Here is a 22224-nt window from a genome sequence, read left to right as displayed (position 1 = left end):
CGAACGAGTTTGGTAGGTGACAGCACTCCAGACCAACAAAGATGTAATATAAGGTGGAAGTTTGCCAATAATTGCTTTGTAGATAAAAAGATACCCATGATAACTACGTCGCAACGAGAGAGATGGCCAGCCTACCCTCTCATACAAAAGACAATGGTGAGTATCATATTTGTCACCCGTAATAAATCTTAGGGCGGAGTGGTCTAAATGTTTAAATGTTGAGCGATTTGCAGTGTCTAATTTCCCACGTGATAATAAAATAATTTCTATTCTATTCTATTATAATTGTATCATAAGGTAGGGAAAATTACCAATAGCTTTCTTCACCAAAGTGTTCCTATAGGTGTCTACTAACACCTCTCAATTTATTCAAACCCAAATCCTTGGGGAAAATTCTGGAGAGCCAATCAAAGTTAAGGAGCCCAGGGGGCTTGGGCGAAAAATATGAAAAAAATTTAAATCAAATATTAACGTGTGGGGTGACTAACTAGGGGTTTTCAGGGGTGCTGAATCTATTCCAACCATTAGTTTTGAGTACGAATGGCTCCCTGGCCATAAAATATTGGTATATTATATATATAGTATAATATATTTTAAGCTATAATGTACAGCAAAAAGGGTATAATCAACGGTATGGGACTGAGGTGTTGTTGGTTTGATTCTATTCTGGAAAATAAAATATGAAAATATTGCAAAACACTAATAAGTGTTCACCTACTGTGCACATGCTCAGTAGGATACACTGTCTGCATGTGGGGAAGGAGCAGGAGTGCTGCATCATGGCAAATATTTCTGCACAACAAAAACGATTTTAAGGTATGATCGTTTAACTACTCTTTGGGAGAGTAATTGGTTTTCCTCTGCTGGCAAAAGGTTTGATAACTGTAAATGTAGCACTTTATCAATTTTCTCTAGTTTATTGCTAACAATAAACAACCATTCACCTAGCTAAAGTTTGCTTACAGCTAACATTAGATAGATAGCTAGCATCAGAGTGGTTATAAGATCAGCTGGACTTTGTGTGGTGATTTACTTTTTCAGTGAAGATAATCTTGTAGTTCACTCACTCCATCAATAAGTCTTGCTGTGTGGACCAGTTCTGTATGTTTTGACACGAATCATGACACTTGTCTTTTAGTAGACTACAACATGGAATAGGATTCTGTAGCTTGTTGCTTAAGGTGCTTCATCTGTGGTGGTCCTGAGACTGGGATTAAAAAGCTCTCAAAAGTCACCCAAAAAGGCTACGCACAGATTTTGTCTTATTCTGAGAGTGTGGACGATGAAGCATTAATCAGAAGACTACATGAAGACTGGAAAAACGGAGATGACCCCAAGCTTAGACGCCATTTGGAATGCAGAACCAAGCTATACAATGGTGCAAGAAGTAAATCCACTGGAAATCGTACATTTTTGTTTTATTTTTCATTGTGATGAAAGCACTTGCAGTTTTCAATCATATTCTATGTTGTGAGTGACATCTCAATTTAATAAAAACGTTTAACAAATTCTATTCTTTAGGGCAAGATGAGCAAGACCAATGGCCAGACAGGTTGAACAGACGCAGCGTATTGTCTGGGTCAAGGTGTCAAAGTGCTAGCAGCTCCACCATAGTTGGATGGTTGGAAGAAGTAAACCCCTTCGATAACACACGGGACAGGGTTTAGCAGCTCTCCCGGAGACCCAGTAAATGCGGATCAGGCAGAGGAGATTGGCAGAACCATACAGGCCAAGATGGATGGGAAAACTGTTAATGATACAATGCAAACAAAGTACAAAGTCAAATCATTAGCAACCCTCAGATCTGGACCAAAAGTCAGTGGGGAGAAGCTGGTCATTGACTCACTCAGGCTCTTCAAACGCCTCATCATCATCAGTGAGCATGAAGTCAAGACCAAAGAAGCTCTGCTATTTGAAATTACGCCAACACCGATGTCTCTTTTTGACAAAAACCAGAAGATGCGAAAGCCAGATAAGGCTGCCCTAGCAAAGTTCCTAAAGACATTTGTGGAACCCATTGGGCAAACCCCATGCACGAGCCTTGTGATTGATGGTGGGTGGCTCCTGCACAATGTCAAGTGGGAGGTTAACCTCACCTGGAAGGACATCGCTGAGAGCTACCTCCGGTTTGTTAAGGCCATGGGAAGCCAGCACCTCCGGATCACTGTGGTTTTTGACGGATATGACAACTCGACCAAGGACCATGATCATCTCAGACGTACAAAGCATGCATGCTGTGACATCCAGATTCGCCCAGACATCCAAACCATTATTCCTATAGAAAAGTTCCTTGACAACAAGAACAACAAGGCCCAGCTTATCCTGCTTCTAGCTGAGACATTCAGTAGTAATGGAATCCGTGTACATCAATGCTTTGATGATGCAGACACTTCTATCGTCCAGGCAGCTCTAGATGAGGCAAGAGAGTCCGCTGTTGAGGGGAGAGCTGAGGATACGGACATCCTGGTTATGCTCATTCATCATGATGCAGACCACTCAGTCTTCTTCACAACAGCAAACAATGTGTCTTACGATGTTGGAAAGATACAAGAGGCCCTCCCAGAGAAATACAGGAAATATCTGCTCTTTCTACACAGCTTCTCAGGCTGCGATACCGTGTCTGCAATTTCTGGCTTTAGCAAACCAACTTTGCTACGCACACTCTGCAAGACGGACCAAGCTGAGAAGGCCATGGAAGTTTTTCTTGACATCCAAGCCCAGAAAGATAGCATCATCACAGCCGGCTGTGAAATATTCAAACTCATGTTCCATGGGAAACCACCCAAAGGCTTGGGGGACTTGAGATTTGAAATGTTCAGCAAGCGGGCTGCAGCAGGGAAAATCAGCCCTGAGAAACTGCCCCCGACTACAGCAGCAGCAGCAGCACAACATTCTCTCCGGGCATATCTGGAAACCAGAGACTGGCTTCTACTACAAAGTCCATCACTGGATGTTCTGGACTATAGCTGGAAACTGGGAGAAGAAGGCTATGCACCAGTCCCTACCACAGACTCCATTGCCCCAGACTATCTCCTGAAATTCATCAGCTGCAACTGTGAGGGAGACTGCAGACTGTAGCCCTCTACGACGAGCTAGTCAAGATGAGAAGCTCGTTCAGCCACAGACTCATTCCCCCCCGACACTCAACTAACCGCCTCGGACAGTCCTTCATACCAGCGGCCATCAGGCTCCACAACAGTGGGCAGCGACTAGCAGCCTCCAGGCCCCACAACAGGGGGCAGCGACAGCGACTGCTACCAGACATTGACCTGGGACTTATAGGAACCCAAGGGGGACAACGTAGACTACCCTGGTACTTTGATTAATGTATACTCAGTAGATAGTAAATTATAACACTACCTCATGCATACTGCACCTTATGTGACACTGTGAATAATGTGAATATTCCTCAGCTAGTCAGATAGTAAATTATATTGACCATATTGATCAATTTGTTTACACTGCCTGTGTTGTCTTTTACTACCTGTATACTGTGTTGTTTTACTACCTGTACCCCTCCCCCCTCCCCCCCATGCTGCTATGATGCCTGAATTTCCCCAAGGGGATCAATAAAGGAATATCTTATCTTATCTTATCTTATCTTATCAGTACACGCAGGTGCTGCTGTAAAAAACAGGGGGTCAAGTGCATATCTGCTTGTGGCAAGTGTAAAGGAGAGTGCCATAACAACCAGACAGACGAGAAAAGGAGTGAGGAAGATGGGGAGTTGGCTTAGTAAAAAAAACTGAAACCATGTATCAATAATGCACATTTCTATACCATTCCATTCTATGTAACGTTACATTTCTCTTGGAATAAAGTACAAATATATGTTCTTATATATATATAAATAGTTTTTTACAAAAAAACAAATGGTTGGAATAGATTCAGCGCCCTGAAAAACCCTAGTTAGACCCCACAAGTTAATATTTGATTTTTCATATTTTTCACCCAAGCCCTCTGGGTATACCAATATTTTATGGCCAGGGAGCCAATTTTTATCAAAACTAATGATTGGAATAGATTCAGCACCCCTGAAAACCCCTAGTTAGTCACCCCACAGGGAGCATGTCTATGTTCCCCGGGTCCTATGTTCCCCGGGTTCTATGTTCCCCGCTTTGATTGATTGATTGATTGATTGATTGAAAATTTTAGACCACCAGACCTGATTCCAAACTCTAACCTTAACCAGTTCGAAAGAGGGCCTAAGCTTAACCGTTCGAAACAAGGCGGACATTAATAATTAATAAAATAATAAAAATTTATAAAATGTTCAATCTTTAATCAATCAAAGCGGGGAACATAGAACCCGGGGAACATAGGACCCGGGGAACATAGGGATGATCCCACCCCACACGTTAATATTTGATTTACATTTTCTTCATATTTTTCGCCCAAGCCCCCTGGGCTCCTTAACTTGGCTCTCCAGAATTTCCCCGAGGATTTGGGTTTGAATAAATTGAGAGGTGTTAGTAGACACCTATAGGAACACTTTGGTGAAGAAAGCTATTGGTAATAAATTTTTTCACAGATGGTCCTCCAAACATCTTGCTAAAATTCCCTAACAGCCATACTGCTTTCATACAGGGAGAGGGAGAGAGGGGAGCAAGACAAACAGCTCCACCTTGTGGCCCCATACTGGAGTGCACTTTTCAGATTCACAACAAAAGAGGAACACCGACACATGATGCGAGAAATAAAACGGAATTAGCTCACGTTCTCTTTTAGGATTGGAACGGGCTGTTAGTGTTTCGTTTTATATGAAGACTGGACCTCGCTATATAGTATGCGTTTAGGTCAATAGGTTATAAACCGGCCGTTCAGGCTTGGCACCTACGCTTACTGCGAACAAGATGGAGGCAAACAAGATGGGCTTTTCAGCTTTCAAGTTGTATACCTTTTCTAATTTGACAACATTCTGAATGGGCCTACGTTTATTTCCTTTTGCAATGTTTGCTGTAATACATACACTCGCTGCCGGGCCGGCAGTGCCGGGTCGTAAAGAATCATTTATGGCTGAGAGGAAATAGCGTTAAATTGGGCCCAAGCTGCATGTTTATGGTTCTAAGTCAGGACACCCCCAGACTTTTTGTTTTGATGCGATAAGACATTCCTTCCCCTCTGACACAATCGGTTAATTGAACAGATAATTTTCGACTATATCGGCAAGATGAGTGATCCGGGGGATGCGCACTGTGTGGCCGGGTCCTCCGGTACTGTCAGCGGGAGCAGGTTGAGTTTTAGCCCGGGAAGAGGACTCCCAGGGCGTTCTGCAGGGCTGGCCTCCCCCCCGACCCCTGGACGACTGACCTCTCTGAGATCCAGGGACCTGACTCTGGGTGGCTTAAAGAAACCCAAGGTAGTGCCATATCCATTCAAATAAAACAATGTAACGTAATGCAACAGCCTCTCTCATTTCACATCAGGGGTGAATGTAAGGAATTTATTCCCAGATTTGTCAGATATACTGATAATATTCCCTGACTAATAGGGATGGAACATTGTGCTGTTTATTATGGGTCTTTATTGGCCTGCATGGAACTACGTCAAAACATAATATACGTAAAATAACATGAACTTTCTATTCTAATACTTTGACTTCTAATTGTAAATAAAATAGCATATGCTATAATGGAAACATATCTACTGTATGACAATGTGTTATTGTTTCCTTAAAAGCCATGTGTAAAATATGTCAGAAATCAAGCAATATCTCTAATAAAAATAAAAGGATAATATCTCAAACATCTCTGTCCAGAGACACCATACTAATGGTCAGCAGTGAAAGGGTAGTATTGGTGCTTCCTTAATGGTTATTACATGGTCACATCATGCACGCACACACACTTGCAAACAAACACACACACTTGAAAGTAATTACATAGTATTAACTTTAAAAGTAGATGCTAGTAGAAAAAGCGTGTTAGCCAACAACAAGTAGGCATGTGGTGTAGGAGTTAGTTAAGTACCAATGCTACTCTCTGATACTGAATCATATCCACCAAGTAGGCCTACCGCTCAAGAGACAGGATCAAGCTGCTTTGCTGCAACTTCCAACTAGATTATTTCAACTTGACAACATAAACATTTTTAATTAACTGCATTCAATTTCCTGTGAGTCAAGGAATTATTGAAGAAAATAGTCCTAGCTGTCAGTTAGGAAATGAATCAGCTGCAGTCCAAGCTGTTACCTACAGTAGTAACAAGTGTACACAGTATCTAGGGAACAACTAACTAGAATTATACGTTTAGCTCACTGGCAGGGAATACACTTGCAGTTATGTTTATGTTGTTAGGTTGAAATTGTCTCTACATGGTTCTAAGAATTGGTATTATTCACCAATACATGCATCCTATTTTACCATGGTGTCCGTCTCTTCTTCTCTTCTATTCTCTTCTCTTACAGAAAACCTTTGAGCCAAATGTCAAAGCTGTCAGGAAAAGCAAAGATGAGTGAGTGTTCAAAATACAAACACTCCTTTTTATACCTGCTCTGCCATCAGTGTTTCTCGTGTGTTTTATGTTATTATTATCTGGTCAGGGCAATAATGGACATGATGCAAGACGAGCCATTATCCATGTGTTATTGTATCCGTTTAGGAAATCTTATTTGTGGCGGCCGCATAGCCACACATGGTAAACGGACTGCAAATAAATAAATAATGTGCGGAAACACTGATGGCATTCATAACATTATACATTTGTTATCTAAATTGTTTGAGTAATTACAAACTTTTATTTATTTTTTCTCAGGTTGAGAGAAGTGATTCATGTGGTACCAAAGAAAGACAGACGAGAGAGGGAGGAGAGGAATAGAGAGAATAGAGGGGGGAGGAGGAGAGAGAGGCCTCAGACCATCCAGTCTCACTCCATCTTTGAACAGGGTCCGGCCGACACCGTACGCAAGACTGGTAACTATTATGCTTCTAACTGTTTTATCGCCGGCTAGATCCTCAACACCTTCGGTCATGGTGCCATTGAGCAAGGCACTGAAACTCCTGCAGCTGCTCAGCGGTCAATAGTAGAAGGCTGTCGCTGTAAACAAATACTTGTTCAGTTTTTTTCACTACTATGTTGGAATAAAGTAACTTCACTTCATTGTGTGAGTGAAGGAGAGGCTTCTTGGTGTGGCGCCAACACCACTTCTATTGTATATTTATGGAGCACATTCGTTTGTCTATTTGGTCCAGTCTGTATTTCAGTAATACTGTTCATTAGGGATGGGTACCTTTCACATTTGAACCGATACGGTACCGGTACCGGTACCTGTGAATCGATACCGGTACCCAACGGTACCTTTTTTCGGTACTTTATTCTAAAAAAATTGTATTTACCTACCTCAGTCGTGAAAAAAATTATCCAAACTTCAAATAACTACAATTTCGATCGTTTTCGGCTTGCCATTGCTCCGACTGCTTTGTTGTTGAATCAAGTCAAATCCTAGGTAAGCATATATTGTGCGTGTGAACGTTGACATGAAAAAAAAAAAAAAAAATTGGTATCTCACTTGAATCGATACTCGGTAGTACCGACGTGTTTCGGTTCGGTACCTCAAAAGTACCGAATTCGGTACCTATCCCTACTATTCATACATTTCCATAATTCTGTACTAAAGCTTACAGTTTTTACATGGCGGCTCCATGTCTTGTTTTTCATTGACTGGGAGTTGATTGATGTAGGTGTTCATTAGTTAATCAGCAAGGCCTTGATTTCAAATCAGGTGTGTCCGACTGTCCGTGGTGAGGGGAGCCTTTTTGCAACGGATGTGTTTGACTCTTTTATGGACAATAAATTGTATATTTTTGTAGAAATACTTTTGTTACAACCCCAGTATGTCAAGGGGAAGGGGTAAATAACAAAGGATGATTGGGTTGTAAATAATTTGTGATAAATGAACCAAAGTAAAAATAAACAAAATGTTGGTGAAAGTAATATATTGTGCAATTATATTTACAGTGTGTATACAATCAAACAAAAACACAGACTAATACACAATGAAAATGGTGGATTCTGGAGAGACAACCAAGGGGGAAGGAAAAGGAGCTTGAATGATGCCAAAGTAATGAAAGGAGTAAATCAAAACAAAACTAACTCCGTAAGGAAGACTTATCCAACTATACACCAACACAAAAGTCAAATAAAAACCTACACCTTAGGAATAGAGAGAACTACACTAACTAACCAAACATATGTCCAAAACATACAATGTGTGGCATCACTCCTGACCTAGTGTGTCTATACAATACCACTACTACGTGTAGCACCAAATGTATTGGGCCCCTTATCTGCTCCAATTCCCAACACACACACACACACACACACACACACATGCACTTTTACCGAGTTGGCTAACTAAGTTACGTACTACAAACATCTAACCAACAGCAAACCAGAGACAAAAGGGAAGAAACAGGAAGTGCCACATGGTTTTAAAACAAGAGGAGGGCTTCTGATTGGTCAACTGGTGGATTGATTGATGACTGGCTGGGTTCCTATTGGTGTCTCGATGAATGACAGGAACCTGGATCAGAGTAGCAGGTGGAGAGAGGGGGAGACACAAAAGGACAAACAAAATTCAACAGCCACAAATGCTGGAACGTAACATTCTTGTTGTGTTTTAAAGTATTTTCAGTGCACAATGTATGGCCAGCCCTGTCACTGCCCTGTCTTCCCATCACACCTCTGTCCTCTCCTCCCCTCCCCTCCTCCTCTGACAGCATGGCGAGGTACTACAGACCTGTGCGACTCGACAGCCTCTCCTGTGGCGAAGTACGTCAAGAAGGAGGGACGACACTCCGAGGAGGACGAGAACGAGATCCTCAGTAAACTGCAGCGTGATGACGTGAGCAACTCCTTTCATGCCCAGGCGGCTCCTATGACAGGAGAGGACACGCTATATGCATGTAGTATATATACCAGTGGTTCTCAAACCTTTTCATGTCAAGGACCGCCAAAATGGATACATAATTAGCCAAGGAGCCATATTTGATAGGATTCTGTCCCTGCAACCTCCATCTGTGAGGATATTTGAGGAGACATATTACATATTAGAGGAGGGAGCAGAATAGTTATGTGTACTACTAACATGTAGTGAAGAAAATATTAGCAAAATTATACTATTACTCATTTTGCTGGGGACCCCCTGGAACCCCCTCAATGACACCTGGGGGTCCCCGGACACCACTTTGAGAACCACTGGATACACTGAATTCAGAAGCAGCAAATTTCACACTGGTGTTTTAGCACCTGCCCTCTGGTGTCTACACCAGTGCACTGCAAGTCAATTGGCACTGAAATAATTTCTCTCAAAATTGCACGAGTCAAACTGTTTTATTATTATTTCCAGCTAAATTATATGGTTTATTGGCAGTGGTCTGCTGATCTGCGGAACCCCAACTCGTTCCTATGATTGCAGCACAATGGAATGGTTTTCATGTGATTTAATTGACCACAAATTCCAAGGTTTGAGCTTTTCGTTTAGTTTAGTTTATTTGGTTTATGGAAAAGGACAGTGTAAACAAATACAAAACAGCTATACAGTCATATATATACAGTAAAAGTACAAAGAATACAAAATACAATAATACAGTCATTGAAAGCCCTCCCCTCCCTCTCTCCACCCTCCCTCTCTCCACCCTCCATCCCCCCTCCTTCTTTCCTCCCACCCTCCTACGCCTCCATCCCACCTTACAATGAAAAACACAATATGTCATATCCAATACATTAGGGAAAACAATAAATACAAACACCCTACGTAGTAGGCTCAATTCAAGAACTCCTTACATAAAAAGATACATACAAAGGTACAGAGTACAACATATACAGATCAGTGTAGGGCTGGGCGATATGACGATATTATATAAATATCGGGTACAGTTCATTAACGATACACTTTTTAAACGTATCGTGGATATCGTGATGTTTTGCCCAAGAGGATTGTGTCGCGTCAATCTGGTCCACACGTTGAAACTTTTGAACAGCGCCGCCCCACACACACACTACTGCATCAAAGTTACTACTTATGATAACAAAGGCATTCGTTTTGTGGCATTAACGTTATATAGTTACATGTTCAATAACATCAGCGTATTTACATAGCAACGTCCGAGGTCGACCTAGATATAGCAAGCATTAGTCGTTCATATCTCAGCCCGTGCTGACTCAGTTGTGCCCATTCTGCGGTCTGTTAATAAAGTTTTCAATCAGACAGATGTATGGAAAGGCTTTTATTATAACATCCGTTGCAGTAAAATCATTATGCCTCCAGTCGTTTAGTCATCCTGCGTAGCTAAAAGCTAAACGTCGGCCGCGGGGAGCTACTGCTACCATTGTTGTTGTCATTGAGCTCTCCAATGGCGGAAGTAAAAAATGTATACGCGCTTGCCGATTGGTGCTAAGAACAGCAGGGCGGGTGCAAGCGTTGTGACGTAATTGGCAGACTCGACTGTCAATCAAAATTATTCTGTTTGCCGTCTGAATGAATGAAAACGTTATTAACAGATTGCAGCATGGGTACAATTCTCCACTTGCACAACCTGAAAGTAGGCACTTCCGGCTGACTTCCGGTTGCCAATGGTACTTCCTGTCCCATCCAAATACATTGGTTTTAGCTACTTTTCTCCCCTTATTTAAACAACTTTGTCGTCACAGAGAGGCAATGAAATGTTTGTATTATTATAGTATAGAATGTATTTAATAAGCAAACGTTTGTCAGCAGGGTTTTTGGGCTGTATTTCATGTAAAAACGTTTACTGTTAGTTTCCTTGCTCAGCCAGCATTAGCCTTCATTAGCTAACAGAAGCTAGTGGTTAAACAGGCCGGATTAGCTTTGAGCTAACTATCTTTCCCGACCCATGTATTCATTCCATTCTAAACATAACGTTAGTTTACAAAACATGACCTGTCTATATAACGTTGAGGAACAAATTATAACGTGTGTGGGTGTGTGTTTTGGTGAATACTACAGAATACTACTACAGACTACTACTACATACTACTACAGAATACTACAGGGCTGTATGAATACTACAGCCCTTATTATGGCCTTGTCTTCCACAGTTCATAGATGACCCTGGTTTGAGGAATGACACCAAGCTGAGGCCGATCCAGCTACCGCTGTACCAGTCCAGTAGCTTCCTGAAGACCGACACCTCTACTGCCCCAATATGTAAGCAATATGGCTGCTCTCGGTTTGGTCTTAGTCCACCAATACTTGTTGAATGTTGTGCTTTTTACCATACTGAGTTATTTCCTGAAAAATTAAAAGCAGGCTTTTAGGCCATCAGTTTGAACTGAACAGTATAGACTTAGTCCATCAGTTTTAACTGAACAGTGTAGACTTAGTCCATCAAGTTTGGGGTCACTGGACAAAAGTGATTGAGATATAATCCATGTTTCTCCTTTAAAGAAATGTAACATGTTTATGTGTCAGAAATACGCAAATCAAGTCACCTTGTTACACATGGCCCCTTGGTATCAGACTTTAGTATGGGGGATAAGTGTCCGATACCGATGCCCTGTTTTAGCAGGTATCAGACCGATATCTGGTACCAGTATTGGTATCAGTGCATCCCATGTACCGTACCGCTTTTTGGTATTGATGATCAATTAAAAGGCATCAAAGGGAGATATCAAAATGTTACAATGTTGGATTTTCTAATGTAGGCTCCAATCTAATTTATGATTGATTAATTTTTATTGTGGAGTAAAAAGACAGCATCCAAGGGATAAAAACATGAGAAAGTGCAAGCACTTATTTCCACCATGGTCCCTGATTTTGGACATGGACAGACAACATAAAACATAGAGCATCATAATAAAACATATAGCATCCCCATAAAACATTAACCTGTATTACACTCCTACACATACTATCAAGAGACTATAGACATATATGCCCCACCCTCTCCTTCCTAGACGTGGCTACTCTACATTTCACTGGCTAGCCATTTCTGAATATGGGCATTGTTTGAATCATTTTGTAAAAGCAAATGACACATATAAATGCCAAACACAAAATAAATTACTAGAAACATAGTATAGAAAAAAATATATAATTTTCAAACCAGTAAATTTGAAGTATTGGTAATGATGCGAATGAACAATGAACAGGTATAGACGACCCGCCCTCCGTCTCCGCCGAGCCCGCAGTCTTCAGAGCCCCTACAACCATACCCCCGAGGAGAGGGGCCCAGAGAGGAGCGGAGCTGCCCAGGCCGGAGCAGCCATTGGTGGGGGAGCTCTTCCGGCGGCTCAGCCTGTCCGGGAGAGAGGAGCTGTTCCTCATCCAGCTGCCCGATTGTATGCCTGGCAGGCCTGCCACCCCTAGAGTGGACCCTTGTGCCAGTCACACGCCGGAGAAAACTGCCAAGAAAGAGGGGAAGGTAGAGGACAAGAAGACGGCACATCTGAGAACACAGGTGAGTCTTCTCTGTCTTCCCTGCTGTTGAATAGTCAGGGTGGGCCACTCGCAGTGTTGGGGTTGACTTGTTACACATCCTTAACTCATTCACTCAAACGACCCCCCCCCCCCCCTTTCATGCATTCATGATGGAACATAATAGCTATGATCTAGATTTGATTTCGGAACAATAGCGGGTTCAGGCAAGAAACGGCAAAGTCTACAATGGAATCAACGTATACTGCCATAACTAAGCATCTCATGAATTACCCTAGACCGCTCTAAAACCATACTTATATTCACCACGGTATAACACGGGAACGTATGGATGGAAAAATTATCTCTTTTTTGCATCTTGACCCGAAGAAACTCAACTATAGTAGTACAGCGGTTAAGCCTTTGAATCAAAGGAATTGTGCACTTTTTCATAAAAGCATGAAACTTCTACCATAGTAAGTTTATACCATGAGGTTTATTTTCAGATGTGGAGGGAAGTCAGATTTTACCTCTGAGGCCCGGGAGAGGTCAAATCCAAGATGGCTGCCCAAAATATTCAAAAATCAATAACTTTGGAACTGAAGTAGAAAAACACTTAAGGTGTCATTTCCCACCAACTTTAGGGTGCCCATTCTGTTGGTGATACCTTTGAGACCAATAGCATTCAAGAAAATAGATTTATGTTAAAGTAAAGGCAAAAACACATCAAAATATAAATGTTTTATGTACCCTAAAACATGATTTGATTAATTTATTTGTAGTCTTTGTATTATTCAGCTATTAGTTATTATTTCCTGGGATGTGTGACAAATTGTATTCCTTCCAAGCACATAATTATCACTGTGGACCCCCTAGACCATTTTCATGGACCCCCTGGAGGAACCAGAATTTCAAGATTTTCACTTCATTTTCACTCAGTTTGAAATTCCCAAGCCCAACAATGTTATTTAGTTGGTGAGACTTTAGTTATGTAGCCTACTTATATACAGTAGTCTACCTTGGCTATCTGAAGTGAATTACATGCCATGATATAACCCACCTATCATTCTCCCATATGTTCACATGCACAGCACCTACTGTCACAACTGTCATTCAACTGTCAATCAACTGACAAGCAGGTAAGAAAGATTTTCCTTTCAGTTGTCCGTATACGTTTTCCTATACAAATTATTCAACCTAGGCCTACATTAAAAAATATATACCTGGTGATTAACTACAAGTTATTGTGAACTTTTTGATGTGTGTTAGCTAGCCAAAACTATCTCTGGCTAGTTGCAGCAACGTTAGCTAACGTTAGCTAGCCAGCTAGCTAGCATTTTAGCTAATTTTGGTCAAACTTCTAAACGGTCTAACAAGCATAATTCATAGGATTAGTTTAGGACAAGACACATTTGTACTATTAAAAATACTTGAACAATGCTAAACAATGTTCAATTGTTATCCTTTCAGATTTCCATGTCGACTTGCTGGTGATTCTGATCACAATCAGGTCAAAGCGTCACAGCTTGATGGACCCTACCCAGACCCCTTCATCCAAGCAAACCAAGCCTCCTCCCAGCACTAACTGGGACCTTTGTGTCCTCTGTCAAGTAGTTACAAATGAACCTTTACAGTGCCCACTCTGAAACCAAACCAAACAGTTCGTTGGTAGTGGCTATGTGTCCCTGGCAGAAGACCTTCTCCGGTTCTGTACCCTTCAGCACACACCAATGGACCTCAACCTGGAGCTACTAGATGATGGAGATGGCATAGAGTCCACTTTGAAGAGACACAATGCTGAGTGGCACAAGAAATGTAGGCTTAAATTCAACAAAAAAGCATATGATGAGCAAAGTTGGGGGAAATTAACTACAGCACAACAGGACAGTACCTCATCTGTTACTACACACACGGTCTGCCCACAGCCATTCACAGTCCACAGAACCTACTTGCTTCTTTTGCAATGAGCCTGCAGCAGGCTCTTCAGGTTTACACAATGCATCAACCTACAACATTGACAGAAATGTGAGGAAGTGTGCTCTTGAGCTCGAGGACACTGCTCTGTTGGCCAAGCTTGCAGAGGGTGACATGATTGCCCTAGAGGCCAAGTACCATACTCTCTGTCTGTCATCATTGTATAACAGAGCTACATCTAAACGCAATGATGGAAATGAGTCTGGCCTACATGGCATAGCCTTTGCCCAGTTAGTGGCATACCTGGAAGACATGAGCAGTGATGAGAACAGTGCCCATGTCTTCAATTTGACAGACATCGCTCAGTTATACAAGACCAGGCTAGAACAACTTGGTCTGACTGTGAAGGAACGTATTCACACTACCAGACTGAAAGAATGACTGCTTTCAGAGCTTCCCCATCTGAGGGCACATGCACAAGGAAGAGACACACTACTAAGTGTCGAGACGGACATTGGACCAGCTCTGATGAAAGCCTGTCAAACTGACAGTGATGCCATGCACTTAATGCGAGCAGCACAAGTAGTGCGCAAAGAGATCTTTAATTCATCTTTCTCTTTTGATGGGTCATTCCAAGAAAACTGCCAGCAGAGAGAGTGCTGTGCCGCCATCTCTCTTGGCTCTCGTCAACATGGTACTTGATGGTACAAACAACATGAGCATCAGACCACCACAAAACCTGCCCTAACAATCTCCCAATTGATGGTCTTCAACAGTAAGAAGCAGGCACGGAACAAGAATTCACCAAGCTCAGCACGTACAAGGCACACCTGAGAAACTCCACTCCCTCTATATTTGTCCCTCAAGATCCATGCAGTTACAGTGTGGTGGAGGTTTGTTGTGTCAGGCTTTGCGTGCGTTCCATTACTTCATTACAGGACAAGGTGATGTGTTAAACTTTACAGTAATATGTTACACCCAACACTGGCCACTAGTGTGTTACAAAGTCTTCCAACCCGTTCATTGACTAAGAGGGGACAGCTATAATAGTTTTAGTGCCATGTCACCCCGCAAAGAAAAGATTTGATTCAAGATTCAAGATTCAAGAGTTTTAATTGTCACGGCATACAGGTATACAATGAAATGCGGCTGGTCTTGCCCGCGACGATGTGCAATACAGTGGTACAACATATAATAGAATCCAATAAAATACAGTGGTACAACATATTAATAGAATCCAATAAACAGTGCAATAACAGGTACATGGTGTGCCATCTCGGTATCTGTACATTAGTATTTACAGAGCATATAGGACATGCTAGTTAGCTTTAGTAGTGCAATACACTGTTCCTGATGTTATACTACTTTAAGTGGCCTTTCCTCTGGCCATAAGTGTGCGTGTGTGCGGCATGAGTGTTAAAGTGGCTGCTAGTGTGTGAGCGTGCTCAGCGTGCGTGTCGTGTATGTACTTGTGTGTGGATAGTTCAGTTTCTGTGTCTCTCAATGTTCATTGTTCAAGGCTCTGATGGCCTGGGGGAAGAAGCTTAGCCTAAGCCTCTCCGTCTTAGTCTCTAGAATTCGCAGGCGTCTGCCTGACCTCAGCAGCTGGAACAGGCTGTTATTGGGGTGGTGGGGGTCTTTCATTATCCTGCCGGCTCTGGATTTGCACCTCTTGTTGTATAGAGCCTGCAGGGGAGGTAGCGCAATACCCGTGGTACGCTCGGCTGAGCGCACCACACTCTGTAGGGCCTTCTTGTCCTGTGCCGTGCTGTTCCCATACCAGGCAGTGATGTTTCCGGTCAAGATGCTCTCTACAGCTCCTGAGTAGAAGGACTGGAGTATCTTCCCCGATACTCTGAACTTCCTTAACTGTCTCAGGTGGTAGAGGCGCTGCTTCGCTTTCTTTACTACTGTGCCTATGTGTGTTGACCATGTCAGGTCCTCTGAGATGTGGACCCCCAGGTACTTGAAGCTGCTCACCCTGTCCACGGTAGCCCCGTTAATCCTCAGTGGTGTGTGTGTCTCCCGCTGTCCTCTCCTATAATCCACGATCAGCTCCTTGGTTTTACCAATGTTCAGGAGCAGGCTGTTGTCCTGGCACCAACGTTCCAGTACCTCAACCTCCTCCCGGTAGGCCTTCTCGTCGTTGTCCGAGATCAGCCCCACCACCACCGTGTCGTCGGCGAACTTCACAATGGAGTTGGAGCTGAACTTGGCCACACAGTCGTGTGTGTAGAGTGAGTACAGCAGGGGGCTTAGAACACAGCCCTGGGGGGACCCGATGCTCAGGGTGATGGTGTTGGAGGTCTGACCCCCCACCCTGACCGCCTGGGGTTGGGGAAACATTGGTAATAATAATAATAATAATAACTTTATTTGTATAGCACTTTTCATACAGAAGTTGCAGTTCAAAGTGCTTCACAACAGTAAAAAATACAGGCATAAGCGAGCATAAATAAGATAGAGAGAGGTAGCAAGGTAAGGTAAATCACAGTGTTTCACATTAGGATCTAGCATCCCAATAGGCCTTTCTGTTTACAGTTTCATTCAGTAATACAAATAATAAAAATTGTTTAAAATGATTCAGTTTAAAAATAGGCAAACAATTATAAAATAGAACGGACATACAACAGGGTATTTAACATACAACAGAGCAGTGCATCAGTAAGAAGTACAAAGTGTGATAAAATAGTTCAATTTTGAATTACAACAGATCAGTGCTCTTAAAATTACAGTGCATAGGAGGTAGTGAGATAAAATGTGCATAGAACCGACACATGAATTTGATAGGAAGTGTATACAAGTAGGTAGGGTAAGAATAGTGCAAGTAAATTTGTGTCAGGATATCCCTGATGTTTCATTTAAATGCCTGAACAAAGAGATAGGTTTTAAGCTGTCTTTTTTTGTTTGATCTACTTTTTTCTCCTCCTTTTTTCTGTGATTTTTCTCCCCATCCCAATTTACCTCTCGTGCCAATTCTCCCTCCCCTGTCCTGATCATTGCTCGCATATGCCCCCCACTGGCCGGTTGAAGGGAGGAGAGAAGCCTTGCATCACATGTCCCCTCCGATACATGTGTAGGCAGCCTGTCACATCTTTTCACCTGCCAGCGCGGACTCTCATTTTGGCGAGGAGTAACGTGTAGGAGGCTCACACTGCCCCCGCCATTTTCCTGACTTTGCTGTGCAGGCGCCCCAACCGACCTGTAGGAGTCGCTGTTCACAACGACCAGACTACCACCCTTCGACTTCCCACCCGCTAACTCTGCCAATTGAGTTAGTATGACGGCCGGCCCAAGCCGGAGGCAACGCCGACAGCCGGATCCGAACCCGGTGTATCTTGCGTTGGTGACGAGCGCTATGTCCGCTGCGCCACCCAGCCGCCTTGGTTTTAAGCTGTCTTTTGAAGATGTCTAGTGAGTTGGCTTCCCTGATGTCTTGGGGTAGTTTGTTCCATAGTTTTGGAGCATAGTTGATAAAGGCTGCATTACCGATCCTCTTTTGACTGTTTCTGGGAGCCTCTATGTAGTCCAGCAATGATGTCACGATTAAGTTTCCTTGACGGCTAACGGACGTAGTTTAATTACGTTTTTAGATAGCTGTGGTATATTGACATTAGCTGTTGTCGGCTTCATTCTTTTCTTGTTCAGTTCCTCCAAGATTTCGCAGAATTTTCGGTGAATAATGCAATCAGAAATGCTTGATTTGGAAGTAGATTTTCTGAAAAAGGTTGTTAATTTGTGATACTTTTAAATGTTAACTTTTGTGGTAAACGTTTGAAGATGGGTGAAAATGGCAAGTCAAATAAAAACTGTGATGATCTGCTTGTGGGGATGAGTTCTTGTTGGATCTCTTTCCTTCCTTTCCCTCTCTAGAGGTCAGAGGTCAGGGTAAGCTGCCATGTTGTCTGACTTAAAAAAGATGTGTGTGTAACATTATTTCTTTATTCTTTTTTGTTTCGTTCTTTTCTCTCCAGGAGCCAGCAGCTAAGGAGAGCTCTCCCGTGCTGGCCGACTTCTCAGAGGGCATGCTGGGTAAACTGCAGATCAGGAAGTCGGGAAGGGTTCAGCTGAGGTTGGGTGACATCACCATGGACGTGTCTGGAGGAGCGGCGTTCTCTTTCCTACAGGTACACTACCAGTCTGTCTGTCTCTGTCTCTCCGACACGCCGGCAGTATGTTTTAATGGGTGCATTTGACATGATTGCCAATATTTCAATGTTATTTGGGATACTTGTGTATTCTGTCTATAAGTTGGCACATGTAAGAGATAATCTCATATCCCTCATATATACAACTATCAGAAAGCTGAATGACTGCTGGGATGTGGGAATATCAGACGGGACACTGAGGCATGTAAACACCCATTTATTGCTGTATTTTTATTCGTTCTTTTGTCCTGTGTGAGTTCCATTTTCCATGGTAATGTTTACAATATTCAGTCTACTCATGAATACATATTGGTAACAGGGATATGATAATACAGTTGTAGGAAATGTCTTCTGTCGTGACGTACAGGCTCGTTATATCTATTTTCTTTCTTTTTTTTTAGCGTCCAGGACAGCCTAGTCTGTTCTCTTGACCAAAGAAATTGACATTCCCTAATAGATAGTGTGTACGTAAATGAAAATGTATGTGTCTGATAAAGAGATAGGGATATACGTAGATGAAAAGGTATGTGTCTGATATGGATATATTATTAAAATATTGTATAATTGGTTGATATGAACATAGATAATGTATGTAAAAGCTAAATAGTATATTATGCTGTATTGTATTATGAATTAATTATGAATATGTATTGTTGTATTGTATTATGAATTCATTAGGCATATATATTGTTGTATTGTATTATGAATTTGATTAGGAGTATTTATTGTTGTTTTAATTGTCTGTATGACATGTGAATGTTGTGAGTGTATAAAGTCTGTAACTGTATTTTACGTGTTATGGACCCAGGAAGGGATCCAAATAAACTTAAACTTAAACCTCTTAAGCTCTATTAAAAGGTGTTGCATAAAGAAACAGAGATTCTATCAGGGACATCAGTAGTCGGTACAGATACTATCAGGGACATCTTGTGTCTCACAGATGCTATCAGGGACATCTTGTGTCTCACAGATGCTATCAGGGACATCAGTAGTCAGCACAGATACTATCAGGGACATCAGTAGTCAGTACAGATACTATCAGGGACATCTTGTGTCTCACAGATGCTATCAGGGACATCAGTAGTCAGTACAGATACTATCAGGGACATCATGTGTCTCACAGATGCTACGCGGGACGCCTGCATTCTTTCCCCAATACATTTCCAGTTCCGCGTTCACCTTCTGCGCTCTGATTGGCCATTGACGTTTCTGGTCATGTGACATGTGCGCCCAATCGTGTGACGGCAAGTTCTTTCGACGGTTAAGTTTAGGCACTCTTTCGAAGTTGGTTAAGGTTAGAGTTTGTCTTCGAGCAGGGCGATAGAACACCAGCCCTGATTCCAAACTCTAACCTTAACCAACTTCGAAAGAAGCTTAACCAGTGATAAACTAGGCGTTAGGTAGTTTGCAGGCTGTTAGACCCGGAAATGGGCAAAGACACAGCTCGTCGCGCGATTGGGCGCACATGTCACATGACCAGAAACGTCCGTGGCCAATCAGATCACAGAACGCGCACACGGAACTGGAAATGTATTGGGGAAAGAATAGACGCATCAGGGACATCTTGCGTCTCACAGATGCTATCAGGGACGTCAGTAATCAGCACCAATAGGATCGATATTGGCCGTGTATGTTACAGATATCCCGCCATTTCATTAGCCGCCATCTAAATGCTCAATGGAGAACGATTTCTCTTTCCAGTCAGGCTAATTTATGCTAGTCACATGCATAATTAGGTCCAAACCAGCCAGTGTCTAATTTCATTTTGTAGGTGGGGGTGTGATATCGTCCGATTAATCAGCTATCAGCTTTTTCCTGCTCCAAACTATTGTTATTACATTGGCCTTTAAACATCTGCTAAAGAAGCCCAGATATGAACTAATACAAAATAGAAACCGGTAACACAGCTGTATTATGTGAAAATGTAACTCTTTTAATATACTAACTAACTTTCTCAACACTCTTGCAGCAACTGGTGTCCGTGCGAGTGTCTGAGGGGCTGACTGGGGACATGGCCGTCTTAGGGAATGTCCACCACAAGCTGGTCTGTTCTCCTGACTTCCAGGCTCTGCTGCAAGAGGCTCCGACACAGCAGTCATCAGCACATAGATAGAAACTCTTTTCTTTTTTTGTTTTGTATTATTGTATAGTATTATTTATTTAAAGCTCTGATAAGAAATATGACTGTCTTTGGGAACGTCCACAAAATGTTATTCGGCTCTCTTGACTTCAAGGCACTAATACAAGAAACTCTTAACAAAGCAGCCATCAGGACAGAGATATTTAAGACTCAATTGACAGCATATAGACTAGTAGGTAGAGACTAAAGTGAGACAAGACAATGTCCACAGTAAGCTGGTCTTCCACCCTGAGTGGAAGTCAGCACATGATAGGACACTGAGAGACAATACAAACCTATCAATGGATCACTGGTACATGGCAGTGTTTGGGGAAAGGGGGTCTGCTCCCCTGACTTCAAGCAATGGTGTATTAACTTCAGCAAAGGGTACAATGGGTTGTGGTTGGGTCAAAGTAGTTTGAGAGTCCTATAGGAGACAAATAACATCCAACTCTTCTCTAAGTCACACACTGCAATAATCAACACACCACTAACTGATGTGATGTAGCATAACCTTTAGTTTTTATTTAGAGAAACTGTCATTTAGAAGTACTGTCTGGAATATAGAGGTCTGACCAGAGCCTGACTGGCTCTAACCCACACCAACACATTCACATTTTTCACAATTCTCTCGAGCTTGATTAGGTCATGTCCAATTATAGGGCCTAATCAAACCTGAAACAAAAATACTATAATTCCTGTCCATATCACATTGTACTGAATCCCCAGCCAAGTATCACCTGAATCAGCTAATTAGCCAGCACTGGCACCAACATTTGCAACGAAACATTAGAGCCGTTATGTCATCTACCAAATGTTACAGCTAGTTAATGTTAATCAAAGATTGTTTGATCAAAAGTCGCTAGCGTTAGCTGCAACATTTGGTAGCTGACATTAGCTAGCAAATTTTGTTAGCTAATGTTAGCACAATTACTAGCCAACAGCAAAAAAGGTTGTGATGCTTTGCATTGTGGGGTAGATTAGGAGGACTGAGTGACATCTTGAGTTGAAAGGTGACTGTTTTGAAAATGCTGTTTTGGGGGCTTTGAACCCCAACATTAATCTATTCTGAGGGAACCAGTGTTGTATACATAAACTTTGTAGATATTTTATCTTTTATACTGTTTCTTATAGACCTTGTGCATTGTTTTTATCCACTTTTCCTTTTTTTGTATTCATCACAAAGAGGTTATTTTGTACAAAAGTGTATATGTAGTTTATTGGGTAACATGAATATAAGATACAACACAGAGCCATGGTTAATGTCAGCTACCTAGCACTCTAAATACATTCTACACACAAAAAAGAACAGTTCAGTTTCCTGTCAGTAGGCTTACTGTAAATGTATACTTGATCATTGGCAAGTCTGCATGCGTTACTCCTTGGACAAGCCTAGTTTTTCTGGATTCTAGGTTTAGAGTTAATTGTTCAGGTTTACAAATAGTTTAAATCTGTCCCAAGATCATAGTAATAACATTCTAATCTTGCTCTACAGCAGATTTCCTCTCCATCAATCATCAATGTCCTGGAGAAGGCTCATATCTCCTTGTCATAATCTAGTATTGTGAATGAAACAGCTGACTGTGTTTGTGTTTAGAATACAATTCATGACTAGGATCAATTCACCATAATCAAGAACTGTGATTTGTCCAAAAATACATGCTAGT

At 42.0% G+C, this 22224-nt stretch overlaps 1 protein-coding gene across 2 annotated transcripts; it reads left to right on the top strand.

The window, feature by feature from the left end:
• Positions 1-4677: 4677 nt before the first annotated feature.
• Positions 4678-22199, top strand: LOC311236124 (DNA-directed RNA polymerase III subunit RPC4). Of its 2 annotated transcripts, XR_014620200.1 has the most exons (9): positions 4678-5359; positions 6407-6453; positions 6754-6911; positions 8718-8842; positions 11059-11167; positions 12112-12419; positions 16346-16527; positions 18265-18417; positions 20408-20540. XR_014620200.1 is itself a non-coding variant. In XM_084323740.1 (8 exons), the coding sequence occupies exons 1-8, from the start codon at positions 5171-5173 to the stop codon at positions 20549-20551; spliced, it is 1233 nt and encodes a 410-aa protein (XP_084179866.1). In that variant the 5' UTR covers positions 4678-5170; the 3' UTR covers positions 20552-22199. The 2 variants fall into 2 exon arrangements, 1 of the variants encoding a protein (XP_084179866.1); XM_084323740.1 differs by lacking the exon at positions 16346-16527 and having other exon boundaries at positions 20408-22199.
• The last annotated feature ends 25 nt before the right edge of the window (positions 22200-22224 follow it).

Source organism: Notolepis coatsorum, assembly GCF_963971535.1.
Source record: "Notolepis coatsorum genome assembly, chromosome: 10".
Classification (NCBI taxonomy): domain Eukaryota; kingdom Metazoa; phylum Chordata; class Actinopteri; order Aulopiformes; family Paralepididae; genus Notolepis; species Notolepis coatsorum.
This window is presented reverse-complemented; position numbering and strand designations above follow the sequence as displayed.

Excerpts from the sequence above, each read along its gene's own strand:
- LOC311236124 (XM_084323740.1), top strand. The coding sequence starts at position 5,171 with ATGAGTGATCCGGGGGATGCGCACTGTGTGGCCGGGTCCTCCGGTACT. Across the intron at positions 8,843-11,058 it reads GTAAACTGCAGCGTGATGAC|TTCATAGATGACCCTGGTTT; the intron begins GTGAGCAACTCC and ends TGTCTTCCACAG. Across the intron at positions 12,420-18,264 it reads CGGCACATCTGAGAACACAG|GAGCCAGCAGCTAAGGAGAG; the intron begins GTGAGTCTTCTC and ends TTTTCTCTCCAG.